At 46.9% G+C, this 16396-nt stretch overlaps 1 protein-coding gene across 1 annotated transcript in view; it reads left to right on the forward strand.

Moving 5' to 3' along the window:
* LOC142311220 (uncharacterized) overlaps positions 1-16396 on the forward strand; it is a 49175-nt gene that overhangs the window by 20557 nt on the left and 12222 nt on the right. The window contains exons 3-4 of the mRNA XM_075349431.1: positions 1628-1816; positions 12413-12524. Of these exons, the coding sequence (XP_075205546.1) occupies positions 1628-1816; positions 12413-12524 (301 nt within the window). The remainder of the gene's footprint in view (positions 1-1627; positions 1817-12412; positions 12525-16396) is intronic.

A 16396-nucleotide genomic window follows, 5' to 3' on the forward strand; every position in this document is an offset into this window, starting at 1 on the left:
ACACCCAATCGTCTGGGTCTCCCAATAGGAGCTAGAAGAAAAGGAATTTACGGTAAGTAACAAAATTCCCTTCTTCTCCAAATCCTTGGTAAGGCCCTGTGCGCACTTACCGTTTTTTTCCCGCGGATTGCCTGCGGTTTTGCTGCATGTTTCACTGCAGTAAATAACATCATAACATCTCTGCAGTGATTCACCAGCAAAACCTATGGGAAAAAAAATGCTGTGCGCACTATGCGGATTTTGACAGCTGCATGTTTTGCTGCGGGATTCCCGCAGCAAAAACAATTGCATGTCAATTCTTTTCCGCACGTCGCTGCGGGATTTCACTCCATTGACTGCCATGTAATCGTGAAATCCCGCAGGGAAGTGATGTCATTACAGGAAGAGGAAGCAGAGCAGAGAGTAAAAACACACACACATCACAGACATAGAACACAGACATCGCACTCACACACAGACATAGAACACACACACATCACACTCACACACAGACATATAGAATACACATAGAAAGCTAACGGAAATATAGAAAAAAAAAAAAACACGTGGGCTCCGCTGTATTTTTACCGTCCAGCCGAGGTAAACACACAGCGGCGGCCCGGTATTCTCAGGCTGGGGAGGGAGAGGGGCAGGGTTAATGTCCCCCGCCTCCCTCCCACCTCCCGCAGCCGAGAATATCAGCCGCAGCTGCCTCGGCACTGTTGCATCTATTATGCGGCAGTACCGGAGTGTCCCCGGCTCTTCCTGCTGCCGTGATGCGGTGGCAGTAAGGGTAATAAGGAGTTAATGGTGGCGGATCGCCGCTACTAAGTCCAGGCTTGATCATGGCAGCGTCTATGTGACAGCTGACATGATCAACCCATAAGTAAAGTGAAAAAACACAGACACCGAAAAATCCTTTATTTTAAATAAAACACAAATAAGCCTCCTCGTTCACCCTTTTATTAACCCCCCCGAAACACACAGCTCCGGCGTAATCCACGTTCTGCGATTCTTGCAACCAGCTGCGACTGACACACAGCGCTGAATGCAGCCTCGCAGCGAGACAGCAGAGGTAACCACAGGTCATTTCTCACGGCCGGTAATGTGAACTCACTACCGCTCGGGAGAAATGCAGCGATCTGTCCTATATCTATCTATCCCTCTATCTATTCTTCTATCTGTATATTTATCTATTTATCTGTCTGCTATTTATCTCAGAAGGAAATAATTTTTTTTTTTCAATGTGCTTTATTGCATTGAATACAATAAAACACATGTACCAACCCGCACGCGGCAATACCGCGAGCAATACTGCGGTAAAACTGCGGCAAACCGCATGCTGTTTGCCGCGTTTTTTTACCGCGGGTGCGGTAATCTTTCAGACCCTGCGGAATTTTTTTAAGAAAATTCCGTTTTCCAGTGCGCACAAAGCATAAGACTTATGAAAATAGCAAGGTGAGACAGCAAGTGATTGAAGTAGCAAGGAGCAGCACAGGCATGCCACTGATGCCTAACCACATTGCTGAATGCACACCCGGGAAACTAGTTTTGTTGGGGGCTTCCTTTTAATAACACAAGTACATTACTGGAGGGATTCTGGAAATGTATATAGTGATGTTCTGTCATATTCTTGCTCCATACACAGGACTACACAGTAGTGAAGAAGACATCTGGAGAGTGTGTGACCTCCAGAAGCTGTCCTCAGGTGCCAAGAGGACAGAGCAAAACCCAGACCCTCAACACAGGTCCTCCGCCTCGCTCACTGATACGTGAGAACAATGATGAGAAGATCCTGGACCTCACCAACAAATTAATTGAGCTGCTGACTGGAGAGGTGAGCGCTGCTGGGACGTTGTATAATAAATCCTTGGAATAACTGGTGAGGGTTATTAAAGGGGTACTCCCATCTCCAAGATCCTATCCCAAGATGTAGTAGGCGTAATAATAATATTATTAGCTAATGCCTCCAATTAGAAATGTAGTATAGTTCTCCTGATATAGCCAGATCTCTTACCTCATGTGCAGGGCATTGTAGCTTAGGTATAGATAGCTATGACAACGAGCAACTAACTAAATATCTAACTGTGATTATATGTGTGGTCATAACCATGTATACCTAAGCTGCAGTGCCCTGCACATTAGATAAATTACATGGCTATATCAGGAGAACTATACTACATTTCTAATTGGAGGTATGTGCTAATATTAATATTACAGCTACTACATATTGGGATAGGATCTTGGAGATGAGAATATCCCTTTTTAAAGGTATTCTGACAGTTGATACATGCTCTGACAGGTAATACATGACAGATATATCCCTATATGCACATGTAGGGAAAAACCTGTCAATCCAGGGCAGCAGGTGGGGAAAAAACCCAGGGACTTGCCTGTCTAACTAGACTTCAGCGCAAGCTCGGTCCTGGCGGCTTTTAAAGTCTGTTTTTCTCTGAAACACCATAGCATTTCAGAGTCAAACATACCTGGCTGAGATCATACAGCCATCGCCTGATCAGCTTTACCAACAGGTGATTTTCTGTGTTTTTGTTTTTTTTTTTTCTTTTTTCATTTTACTTTTTTCCTCCCCTTCTTCCAAGAGCCATAACTTTGTTTCTTTTTCCGTCTATCTTGTCATATAAGGGCTTGTTTTTTGCGGGACGAGTTCTACTTTTGAATGAAACCATAAGTTTTACCACATAGTGTACTGGAAAACGGGGAACAAATACCAAGGGCTGTGAAATTGCAAAAAAGAGTGCAATTACACAATAGTTTTTGGGGTGTTTTATTCATAGTGTTCACTATATGGTAAAACTGATGTGTCCGTGTGATGCCTCAGGTCAGTATGAGTTTGTAGATACCAAAAATATATACTATTACTTTTATCTAAGGCAGACATGGGTAAGGGGCGGCCCGCCTACTGTCTGTGACCGGCCCGGCCATCTTGCTGAGAGTTGGAGGCGTGGCCTGATCTATGCCTCAGCCCTACTCTCACTGCCGGGAGCTATGTATCCCGCAGTGCAGTGATAAGCAGCTCCACGCCCCCAGTCTGTCGGTCACGCCCCCTCTTGCTGCCAGTCATGCCCCCTTTCTCTGGATGCCTTCTATGGCATCTATGATGCTAGCCACGCCCCTTTGCTGTCGTCCACACCCCCTCTCAATGCTGGACACACACTCCTTGATGCCTTCCTTGTCCCCTCCTGCTGCTCTCTCGATGCTGGCCACACCCCCTTTGCCTGCCTCTTCTACCCAGTATCCTTACATGTGACCGGCTCATCTCCACAGCAGCTGCTTCAAAAACGTCAGTTCTGCAACTGAGGTAAGTGCACCAGTAGCAGCAGGGAGAGAACAGAGTGGCTGCAGGAGGGGGAGCAGCACTTGTGTCTTCTCAGGTCCCCTCCCTGTGCCTGCAATAGAAGAAGCAGACACACAGAGGACTCAAAGAAAACAGCCAGAGGAGCCCTCAGCACCCCCAGGGCTAGTATGAATGCCCCACTGGCCACCAATGTCAGTATGCATGCCCTACTGGCCACCACTGTCAGTATGTATGCCCCACAGGCCACCACTGTCAGTATGTATGCACCATAGGCCACCAGGGCCAGTATGTATGCCCCACAGGCCACCACGGTCAGTATGTATGCCCCACTGGCCACCACTGTCCATAGGTATGCCCCACTGGCCACCACTGTCAGTATGTATGCCCCACTGGCAACCACTGTCAGTATGTATGCCCCACTGGCCACCACTGTCAGTATGTATGCCCCACTGGCCACCACTGTCAGTATGTATACCCCACTGGCCACCACTGTCAGTATGTATGCCCCACTGGCCACCACTGTCAGTATGTATGCCCCACTGGCCACCACTGTCAGTATGTATGCTCCACTGGCCACGACTGTCAGTATGTATGCCCCACTGGCCACCACTGTCAGTATGTATGCTCCACTTGCCACCACTGTCAGTATGTATTCCCCACTGGCCACCACTGTCCATATGTATGCCCCACTGGCCACCACTGTCCATATGTATGCCCCACTGGCCACCACTGTCCATATGTATGCCCCACTGGCCACCACTGTCCATATGTATGCCCCACTGGCCACCACTGTCCATATGTATGCCCCACTGGCCACCACTGTCCATATGTATGCCCCACTGGCCACCACTGTCAGTATGTATGCTCCACTGGCCACCACTGTCAGTATGTATGCTCCACTGGCCACCACTGTCAGTATGTATGCCCCACTGGCCACCACTGTCCGTATGTATGCCCCACTGGCCACCACTGTCCGTATGTATGCCCCACTGGCCACCACTGTCAGTATGTATGCTCCACTGGCCACCACTGTCAGTATGTATGCTCCACTGGCCACCACTGTCAGTATGTATGCCCCAATGGCCACCACTGTCAGTATGTATGCCCCACTGGCCACCACTGTCAGTATGTATGCCCCACTGGCCACCACTGTCCATATGTATGCCCCACTGGCCACCACTGTCCATATGTATGCCCCACTGGCCACCACTGTCCGTATGTATGCCCCACTGGCCACCACTGTCAGTATGTGTGCTCCACTGGCCACCACTGTCAGTATGTGGGCTCCACTGGCCACCAGGGCCAGTATGTGTGCTCCACTGGCCACCAGGGCCAGTATGTGTGCTCCACTGGCCACCAGGGCCAGTATGTGTGCTCCACTGGCCACCAGGGCAAGTGTGTGTGCTCCACTGGCCACCAGGGCAAGTGTGTGTGCTCCACTGGCCACTAGGGCCAGTATGTATGCTCCACTGGCCACCAGGGCCAGCATGTATGTTCCACAGGCCCCAGTAATGTGTATGCCCCCTACTGACCCCAGTAATGTCTATGCCCCCCACTGGCCCCAGTAATGTCTATGCCCCCCACTGGCCCCGGTAATGTCTATGCCCCCCACTGGCCCCGGTAATGTCTATGCCCCCCACTGGGCCCAGTAATGTCTATGCCCCCCACTGGCCCCAGTAATGTCTATGCCCCCCACTGGCCCCAGTAATGTCTATGCCCCCCACTGACCTCCATATTTTCATTGCATCTTTGTATTGTTTAAGTTACTGTTTGTTTATGAAGGGATAGTATATATACTACATACAGTATTGGGTAGAACTGAGTTAATTATATTAGTCCGGCCCTCTAAAACCATCCCAATTTCTCATGCGGCTCCATGAGAAAATTAACTGCCCACCCCTGATCTAAGGGATGAAAAAAAAATCAGAAGTTTGTCCAAAAAAAGAATAGCGCGTCTGTCGCCATTTTTCAAGACCTGTAGAGTCCTCATTTTTCGGGATCTATGGCTCAGTAATGGCTTATTTTTTGCGTCTTGAGCTGACAATTTTAATGATACCAATGGTCAAAATAACAAAAAAAAGCATTGCTTTCAGACCTCAAATAATGCAAAAAAAACAAGTTCATAATCATTTAGAAACAACAATACTAATAATGTTTTAACTCAGGAAGATTCAGAAATCAATATTTTGTGGAATAACCATGATTTTTTATTAACAGCTCTGATGCATCTTGGCATGCTTTCCACCAGTCTCTCACACTTCTTTTGGGTGACCTTATGCCACTACTGACACAAACATTTAAGCAGTTCTTCTGTGTTTGAAGGCTTGTGACTATCCATCTTCCTCTTGATAACATTCCAGAGGTTTTAAGTGGGGTTCAGGTCTGGAGATTGGGCTGGCTATGACGGGGTTTTAATGTGGTGGTCCTTCATCCACACATTGATTAATCTAGCTGTGTAGCATGGCGCATTGTCCTACTGGAAAAAACAGTTCTCAGAGTTGGGGAACATTGCCTGAGCAGAAGGTAGCAACTGTTTTTCCAGGATAACCTTGTATGCGGCTTGATTCATACATTCTTCGCAAAGTTTAATCTGCCCAATTCCAGCCTTGCTGAAGGATCCCCATATATTCACCGATCCTCCACCAAATTTCACATTGAGTGCAAGACACTGTGGCTTGTACGCCTCTCCAGGTCTCCGTCTAATAATTAGACAACTAGGTGTTGGGCAAAGCTGAAAATTACACTCATCAGAATTACCTTACTCCAGTTCTCTATGATCCAATCCTTATGGTCTTTGGCAAACTTCATCCTGGCTCTCCTTTGCTTCTTATTGATGAAAGGCTTTTTTTCTAGCTTTACATGACATGAGCCCTACCTCTAGGAGCCTATTACGAACTGTTCATGCCGTGCACTTCACCCCAGCTGGCATTTGCCATTCCTTTTGTAGGTCACTTGATGTCATCCTGAGGTTGCTGAGTGACATTCAAATAAGATGACGGTCATCCCGGTCAGTAGAGAGTCGCTTTCGCGGTCTGTACTCTTGTTGGAATTCAACTGACACTGGAATGGAATGGCTGCCAGACATGAAGAGGAGCTGATTTTTATAAAAATGTGCAGTGATGTCTTCATTTTTGTCAGAGCTATATCTTTGGGTGTTTTTATATATATATATATATATATATATATATATATATATATATATATATATATATATATATATATATATATATATATATATATATATATATAATATGTGTATGTATATATATATATATGTATATGTATATATATATATATATGTGTATGTATATATATATATATATGTGTATGTATACAGTTAGGTCCAGAAATATTTGGACAGTGACACAAGTTTTATTTTAGCTGTTTACAAAAACATGTTCAGAAATACAATTATATATATATATATATATATATATATATATATATATATAAAAAATATGGGCTGAAAGTGCACACTCCCAGCTGCAATATGAGAGTTTTCACATCCAAATCGGAGAAAGGGTTTAGGAATCATAGCTCTGTAATGCATAGCCGCCTCTTTTTCAAGGGACCAAAAGTAATTGGACAAGGGACTCTAAGGGCTACAATTAACTCTGAAGGCGTCTCCCTCGTTAACCTGTAATCAATGAAGTAGTTAAAAGGTCTGGGGTTGATTACAGGTGTGTGGTTTTGCATTTGGAAGCTATTGCTGTGACCAGACAACATGCGGTCTAAGGAACTCTCAATTGAGGTGAAGCAGAACATCCTGAGGCTGAAAAAAAAGAAAAAATCCATCAGAGAGATAGCAGACATGCTTGGAGTAGCAAAATCAACAGTCGGGTGCATTCTGAGAAAAAAGGAATTGACTGGTGAGCTTGGGAACTCAAAAAGGCCTGGGCGTCCACGGATGACAACAGTGGTGGATGATCGCCGCATACTTTCTTTGGTGAAGAAGAACCCGTTCACAACATCAACTGAAGTCCAGAACACTCTCAGTGAAGTAGGTGTATGTGTCTCTAAGTCAACAGTAAAGAGAAGACTCCATGAAAGTAAATACAAAGGGTTCACATCTAGATGCAAACCATTCATCAATTCCAAAAATAGAAAGGCCAGAGTTAAATTTGCTGAAAAACACCTCATGAAGCCAGCTCAGTTCTGGAAAAGTATTCTATGGACAGATGAGACAAAGATCAACCTGTACCAGAATGATGGGAAGAAAAAAGTTTGGAGAAGAAAGGGAACAGCACATGATCCAAGGCACACCACATCCTCTGTAAAACATGGTGGAGGCAACGTGATGGCATGGGCATGCATGGCTTTCAATGGCACTGGGTCACTTGTGTTTATTGATGACATAACAGCAGACAAGAGTAGCCGGATGAATTCTGAAGTGTACCGGGATATACTTTCAGCCCAGATTCAGCCAAATGCCGCAAAGTTGATCGGACAGCGCTTCATAGTACAGATGTACAATGACCCCAAGCATACAGCCAAAGCCACCCAGGAGTTCATGAGTGCAAAAAAGTGGAACATTCTGCAATGGCCAAGTCAATCACCAGATCTTAACCCAATTGAGCATGCATTTCACTTGCTCAAATCCAGACTTAAGACGGAAAGACCCACAAACAAGCAAGACCTGAAGGCTGCGGCTGTAAAGGCCTGGCAAAGCATTAAGAAGGAGGAAACCCAGCGTTTGGTGATGTCCATGGGTTCCAGACTTAAGGCAGTGATTGCCTCCAAAGGATTCTCAACAAAATATTGAAAAAAAAAATATTTTGTTTGGGTTTGGTTTATTTGTCCAATTACTTTTGACCTCCTAAAATGTGGAGTGTTTGTAAAGAAATGTGTACAATTCCTACAATTTCTATCAGATATTTTTGTTCAAACCTTCAAATTAAACGTTACAATCTGCACTTGAATTCTGTTGTAGAGGTTTCATTTCAAATCCAATGTGGTGGCATGCAGAGCCCAACTCGCGAAAATTGTGTCACTGTCCAAATATTTCTGGACCTAACTGTATGTATATATATATACTAGAAGGTGGCCCAATTCTACGCATCGGGTATTCTAGAATTTACGTATTGTGTAGTTCATGTATGATTTTTGTTATATATATATATATATATATATATATATATATATATATATATATATATATATATATATATATATAGATGTTGTTGTGTGTGGTTACCAAGTGTTTGTGTAGGGCGCTGTACATGTTCTGGGTGTTGTCTGGGTGTGGCGGGGGGTGAGAGCGGTGTTGTATGTGTGTTGCGTGTGTTGCGTTGTTTGTGGAGCGCTGTGTGTCTGTAGTGTTGTGTGTGTGTGTTGCGCGGTTTGTGTGTGTGGTGTGTTTTGGGGGGAGGTATGTTTTGTGCAATGTGTGTGTTGTGCGGTATGTGCGTATATTTGTGTGTGCCGCGGTGTTTATGTGTTGGGTGTTGTGTGTGTGCAGCGTTGTCTGTGTGTGTGTGGGTGTCTGTGTAGGGCAGTTGTTTGTGGTTCCCAGTGTGTGTGTGTGTGGTGTGTTGTGCAGTGCGCGCGCGCGCGTGTGTGTGTGTGTTGGGGGGAGCACCCCCCATCGTGCTCCATCTCCCATGCTGCGCACTCCCAAACGTGCTCCATCCGCCATGCTGCGCACTCCCAAACGTGCTCCATCCGCCATGCTGCGCACTCCCAAACGTGCTCCATCCGCCATGCTGCGCACTCCCAAACGTGGTCCATCCGCCATGCTGCGCACTCCCAAACGTGCTCCATCCGCCATACTCCGCACTCCCCATCGTGCTGCATCCCCCATACTGCGCACTCCCAAACGTGCTCCATCCGCCATGCTGCGTACTCCCAAACGTGCTCCATCCGCCATGCTGCGCACTCCCAAACGTGTTCCATCCGCCATGCTGCGTACTCCCAAACGTGCTCCATCCGCCATGCTGCGCACTCCCAAACGTGGTTAATCCGCCATGCTGCGCACTCCCAAACGTGCTCCATCCGCCATGCTGCGCACTCCCAAACGTGGTCCATCCGCCATGCTGCGCACTCCCAAACGTGCTCCATCCGCCATGCTGCGCACTCCCAAATGTGCTCCATCCCCCATGCTGCGCACCTCCCATCGTGCTCCATCCCCCATGCTGCACCAGCATCAGCCTCTCTACCTGCAGCATCAGCCTCTCTTCCCGCAGCATCAGCCTCTCTCCTCCCAGCATCAGCCTCTCTACCCGCAGCATCAGCCTCTCTCATCCCAGCATCAGCCTCTCTCATCCCAGCATCAGCCTCTCTGTCCCCAGCATCAGCCTCTCTGTCCCCAGCATCAGCCTCTCTGTCCCCAGCATCAGCCTCTCTGTCCCCAGCATCAGCCTCTCTGTCCCCAGCATCAGCCTCTCTCATCCCAGCATCAGCCTCTCTCATCCCAGCATCAGCCTCTCTCATCCCAGCATCAGCCTCTCTCCTCCCAGCATCAGCCTTTTCTGTCCCCAGCATCAGCCTCTCTCCTCCCAGCATCAGCCTTTTCTGTCCCAGCATCAGCCTCTCTCATCCCAGCATCAGCCTCTCTCCTCCCAGCCTACCCCAGCCTCAGCCTCCCCCAGCATCAGCCTCTCTCCTCCCAGCATCAGCCTCTCTCCTCCCAGCATCAGCCTCTCTCCTCCCAGCATCAGCCTTTTCTGTCCCCAGCATCAGCCTCTCTCCTCCCAGCCTACCCCAGCCTCAGCCTCCCCCAGCCTCAGCCTTTCCTAGCATCAGCCTCTCTCCTCCCAGCATCAGCCTCTCTCCTCCCAGCATCAGCCTCTCTCTTCCCAGCATCAACCTCTCTCCTCCCAGCATCAGCCTCTCTCCTCCCAGCATCAGCCTCTCTCCTCCCAGCCTACCCCAGCCTCAGGCTCCCCCAGCCTCAGCCTCTCTCCTCCCAGCATCAGCCTTTTCGGTCCCCAGCATCAGCCTCTCTCCTCCCAGCCTACCCCAGCCTCAGCCTCTCTTCTCTCAGCCTCCCCATCCCAGCCTTCCCCAGGATCAGCCTCTCTCCTCCCAGCCTCCTCCAGCATGCCGTGCTCCTCTGCCGACACTCACAGATCCGATCGCATACACTCACACACCCACACACACCCCCGATCGCATACACTCACACACACCCGATCGCATACACTCACACACACCCGATCGCATACACTCACGCATACACACATTGACGATATTGCACATACGCGCTCATACTCACAACATCCGGAGATATCACATGCTTCTGGCCATGTGATCCTCCGGCAGGTCCTGGAAGCTCACAGCACGGTATCGCCGCCGAGAAGCAAGCGATATCCCAGGATGTTGTGAGTATGTGGATGCGATGTGATGTGTGTGTGAGGTGTGTGTGAGAGTGAGTGTGATCTGATGTGTATGTGTGTGTGTGTGCTGTTATGTGTGTGCGTGTGTGTATGTTCCGCCGCTGCAGGACCTTGATGTGTGGATGCGATGTGATGTGTGTGTGAGGTGTGTGTGAGAGTGAGTGTGATCTGATGTGTGTGTGTGTGTGTATGTGTGTGTGTGCTGTTATGTGTGTGCGTGTGTGTATGTTCCGCCGCTGCAGGACCTTGATGCGCTGGTAACTATGCTACCATGGTTACCAGCGTATCTCGCCCCCCGCTCACACGGGAACCCACAACAGCATACGCCGGCCAGCCCCAGCAATGCGAGGGTATGTGTCGGCTGGTTTGGCGGCGTACACTAATGTGGGCTCCCAGGGGTACAGTACTCACCTGGTAGTCGTGGCTCCGTGACCGTGTCGGTTCGGGGAATGCGTGGGGGGCGGGGCCAGAGCTAGCGTGCATTGCGTGAGGGGGGCAGGGCGTGGCCGAGTTGCCAATGCCTGCAGGGTGCCGGGGCGAGAGGCCAATCTGTGGGGGGGCGGAGCCTGGGCGAGCGGCCGGCCAATCCGTGTGGGGGCGCAGCCTGGGCGAGCGGCCAATCCGTGCGGGGGGGGCGGGGCCATGGCGAGCCCAGCGGCCAATCAGCTTTGTGTCACCGTAAGGACACAATTTTGGAGCAAGACAGACAGACAGACAGAATAAGGCAATTATATATATATATATATATATATATATATATATATAATATATTATATATATATATATATATATATATAATATGTATGTATGTATATGTATATAAATTTTGTAGTGACCCCTTGTTACAGGATGTATTGCATCTCCCCCACTGTGCGGTGCCCTCTAATTTTTGTTCGCTGTTTTCTCTTGCATTTTTATTATTTTTTTTTTATAAAATGATACACTTTTATCTTTTTTGGCTACACAATATTTTCCTTTATTGGACATTGGTGCATCAATATCAGATCAATGGTTGGCCAACACTGATTGGTTGTTTTCTGCTCAAGTGGGATGAGGTGCACATGGGGAATGGAACAGCACCGCACTATTTACTGTGTAGTTGCTGCTCTAAGTTATCACAAGTTCGCACTTATATATCCAATATGAGTCTCATACATGTTTTCAGCTAAATTTTCCACTCTTAAAGTGATTGTCCCACGAACAAAGTACATTTTAATCAATAGATCTTTGAATAATAATAAGTTCCACAATTGGATGTATTAAAAAATGTTCCTGTACAGAGATAATCTTATATGTGTCCCTGCTGTGTACTGTGTAATGGCCGTGTCTGACTGTACAGAGATATGGGCTGATCATACCACATCTCCTAGGCTGGGGAAGAAGCAAAAACGTATAAAGACAGGACAGCACGGGATCACAGCTGCTGCTTTCTGTGAGGTAAAACATGTTTAGAAACAGGAATAGGAAGGATTTACCTCACAGAAAGAATTGGACGCGATCCTATGCTGTACTGTTTATATAATTACTTTGTCTTCCTCATCTGCCTAGGAGATGTGATATGGTCAGACTATATCCCTGTATGATCAGACATGGCCATCACAGAGTAGAAGCAAAGACAAGATTATCTCAGGACAGGAACATTTTTAACACATCCAATTGTGTAAATTTGTTAGGTTTCAGAATCCATTGATTAAAATGTACTTTGTTTATATGATAATCCCCTTTAAATTGAGTTGTTGTTTTCTTGGTCATTAAAATTGTCTTTCCCCAAATATTGAATTAGGGTGAAGACGTGACTAATATTAAAGTTGAGGTACTAAATGGAGATGACGAGAGCAGGAGCAGCGGTCATGAGTGTGATCTAGAGGAAATCCCTGAAGATATTATCAGCTCAGGTGAGTATAGCGCTAAATTTCCTCTTTTCAGGAAACCACCTCATCCAGTATGACTGTGTTCACACAAGCAATTATGTACCATGTGGCAAAACTGCATCCCATGCACTACAATTTTGCATTGTTTGTTATTGATCATACAACTTTTACATGCGAAATACCTATTTAAGAAAATAATCATTTCACACTCCCTGCAGAGCTTGTTTTATCTGATGTGGATGTAGCAGAGCTTCTGGACTGTGTATACTTCGACATCCCTCATTGGCAGCTACCTGTATACACTGTGAATTGTCAGCAAGTTGCTAATCAGTGGTGAGAGAGGAGTTACACAAATTAGCATGACTGCTCTGCGTGTGAGACCTAGTAAGGCAGTGATAAACTCCTGCTGGTAAAATACTGATTGTATTGAAGCTACAACAAACAGTCTAATAAGTGACACATCCCTATATTATGCTACTCTCATAAACAGAGATATGGATCCATTTTAAGGCTATGTGCGCACGTTGCGTTCTATTCCGCAGCGTGTAAGTCACTGCATGTGCGTCTCAGAACGCAGCCGAAAAGCTGCGTTCTGAGACGCAATGTTACTGCAGAATTCCTGCATCCAGAACACACATTTTTGACAGTGCGGTCCCACTCGGCTCTGCAGCATCCCCATAGACTTTCAGCAGAGCCGAGTGGGACGGCACTGTCAAAAAGAGCATGGCTGGCTACGAGACAGAGCCGCACAATCAGAATGAACTCGGATGAACTTCACCCGACTTCATTGTGATCGCGCGACTCTGTGCGTGTGCCGCGGCTTCATTTGCGATCACAGGTGAAGCACTCAACGGTGACCGCAAATCCCCTGAGTGACTGAAGTGAGCCGCGCGATCAGCGGTGCCGTCACACCTGTGGCCGCGGGTAACCTGAGTGACGTCTCCACTGACAGTGCGACTTACTTCAGTTTCTGCGTGGAGCTGACAGGAGCGGCGGTGTTCTACAGCCGCTCCTGTCAGCCTCATGTAGCAGAGCTTGATACGTCGTGGGACCTCGTGAGGACTACGCCGAACCTGGAGGGGTGTTTGGGGATTTTAATAAAGTGGTGAAAGAGGGTGTTTTTTTGTCTTTTATTTCAAATAAAGGATTTTTTTCGGTGTATGTGTTTATTTACTTTCACTTACAGGTTAATAATTGGGGGGGGTCTCATAGACTCCTGCAATGATTAACGTAGGACTTAGTGGCAGCTATGATGGGCTGCCATTAACTCCTTATTACCCATATTGCCACCGCACCAGGGCAATTTTGGATGAGCCGTGTAGAGTCCCTGGACTGTCGCATCTAATCGATGCGGCAATTCCGGGCGGCTGCTGGCTGATATTTTCAGACTGGCTGGGCTCCCCATAATGTGGGGCTCCCCATCCTGAGAATACCAGCCTTCAGCCGTGTGGCTTTATCTTGGCTGGTATCAACATTGTGGAGGACAGCACGCCGTTTTTTTTTAAATTATTTTTTTTTTTTACTGCACTACATAGTGCAGTAAAAACCCACCGGCGGCTGTGATTGGTTGCAGTGAGACAGCTGTCACTCAGCATGGGGGCGTGTCTGAATGCAACCAATCATAGGCGCCGGTGGGCGGGGGAAGCAGTGAATATAAGATGGAATAATGAGCGGCCGGCATTTTCAAAAGCTGGAGAAGCCGCCGCAGTGTGACAGCCGTGCAGCGCCACGCCAGTGATCGGTGAGTATGAGAGAGGGGGGGAGAGGGATAGATCGACAGAGAGAGAGAGAGACTGACCGATAGGGAGACAGAGAGACCGACAGAGAGAGAGACCGACATTGACAGACAGAGAAAGAGACCAACATTGACAGACAGACAGAGAGAGAGAGGGTGGAAAATGCAACCAAAACGCACAAAAGAAGTGACATGTTGCTTTTTAGAACGCAGCGTCTTGGCAGCAGCCGAAACGCTGCATTCTAAAACACGACGTGCGGATGGAATTTGCACAATCTTCATACATTGTGCTGGGGACGCTGGACGCATGCTTTTAGGCTGCGGTGCAGAACGCAGCGTAAAAGCATGATAACACGCAACGTGCACACATAGCCTTACAACTGATGAACTTAATGAAATTATGGCTCAGTGTGCTGTCAGAGAAAAAAAACTGACAGCACTAGGACATGTCATATATGTGTGAAGCCTAAGGCAATGTTCACACAGGGCGTTTTTGCAGCGTTTTTGGCTTGGCTTTATGCAAATCCATTCTAATAAAAAGCTGCTTTTCACAGTTCCAGCAAAGTCTGAGATTTCTGAACGCTCATTCACACGCACAAAAACACCTGCAGATTTTTTCCTGACTGTTTTTTGTCAAATACCTGCGTATTTGCAGTATTTTTAAAAGATTGAGCATGAGCATTTTTGCAACAGTTTTGCTTTGAAACAACCCACTTTGTAGAAAAACGGCTGCAAAAACACCACAAAAAGCGCAGCAAATTCTGCAGATGGTCAGGAAAAAAAAAGCTGCAAAAACGCTCTGAACATAGCCTTACTGTGACGCTGCTCAGTGTGAAATGCTAACCATGGGATCATTGGGAAACTATTTCCTATAAGTAACGTACTTCTTCAGGCTCCCTGCACCCTTTGGGGCCACAACTGACATTAACTAATCCTATCATTTGCTAGTGGCAATAAAGGAAGAGCGGATGGCAAGAGACACCCCTGTACAGATTTCTGCAGACAATATAAAAAAATAAATATACACCATGTTTCCTTGAGAATAACCTAACCCGAAAATAAGCCCCAGCAGGAATTTTCAGCCCTATTCCAAAAATAAGCCCTAGTCGTAGTCAATACAGAAGTGTCCATGTAGCTAAAAAAGTTAAAGAATACAGCAGGCCACTTCATTAAAAAAAGCAAACACCCCCAAATGAGAAAAGACAGCCCCACAAAAAGCAGAGAACCTCAAAAGGAAAAGACAACCCCTCAAGAAATTGCATTCACCAGACCATAAAAAATTACAGCTGGCAAGTGTTGACGATGGATAAGCTCTCACACAGAGATCCGTGTAGCCATCAGGTCCCTCGCCATTCCACTCTCACACATGCATTGGGTACTCGTATTACTGCACTTTTTCACACACAGAAGAAGTCTCAGTATCACTTCCCTCTCACACACAGATCAGGTTGCAGTATCACTTCACGCTCACACACACACACACACATACATTGGGTTGCTGTATCACTCTGACCTCACTAACTTTGCCCAAGTGATACTGCTTCCGGCCAGCTGGGGGAGCGAACTGCTGTGGAATGCAGGAAGACCTGACAACGATGCAGATTTGTATGTGAGAGACCATTCACTTGCCAACTCTAATTGGGGCCTGCTAAGTGTGATTGTTTTGGGGGGAGATCTGTTTTTTGGGGGATAAACTTAGTAATACACATTGTATAAAATTTAACCCATGTTTCCCCAAAAATAAAACCTACCCCAAAAGCAAAAAATAATATAAGACCCCGTCATTTTTTCAGGGAAACACTGTGCATATACAGCTGTGGCAAAAATTAGGTTAGAACACATACAGTGGCCTGGCAAAAGTATTTGGCTGCCTTGAATTTTTCAACCTTTTCCCACATTTCAGGCTTCAAACATAAAGATAAAAATGTTAATGTTATGGTGAAGAATCAACAACAAGTGGGACACATTTATGAAGTTGAACGAAATTTGTTTGTGTGATGGCTTGTGACTATCCATTTTCCTCATGATTGTATTCCAGAGGTTTTCAATGGGGTTCAGGTCTGGAGATTGGGCTTTTCATGTGGTGGTCCTTCATCCACACATTCATTGACCTAGCCGTGTGGCATGGCACATTGTCCTGGTTGAAAAAACAGTCCTCAGA

This window comes from Anomaloglossus baeobatrachus, chromosome 5, assembly GCF_048569485.1.
Source record: "Anomaloglossus baeobatrachus isolate aAnoBae1 chromosome 5, aAnoBae1.hap1, whole genome shotgun sequence".
NCBI lineage: Eukaryota > Metazoa > Chordata > Amphibia > Anura > Aromobatidae > Anomaloglossus > Anomaloglossus baeobatrachus.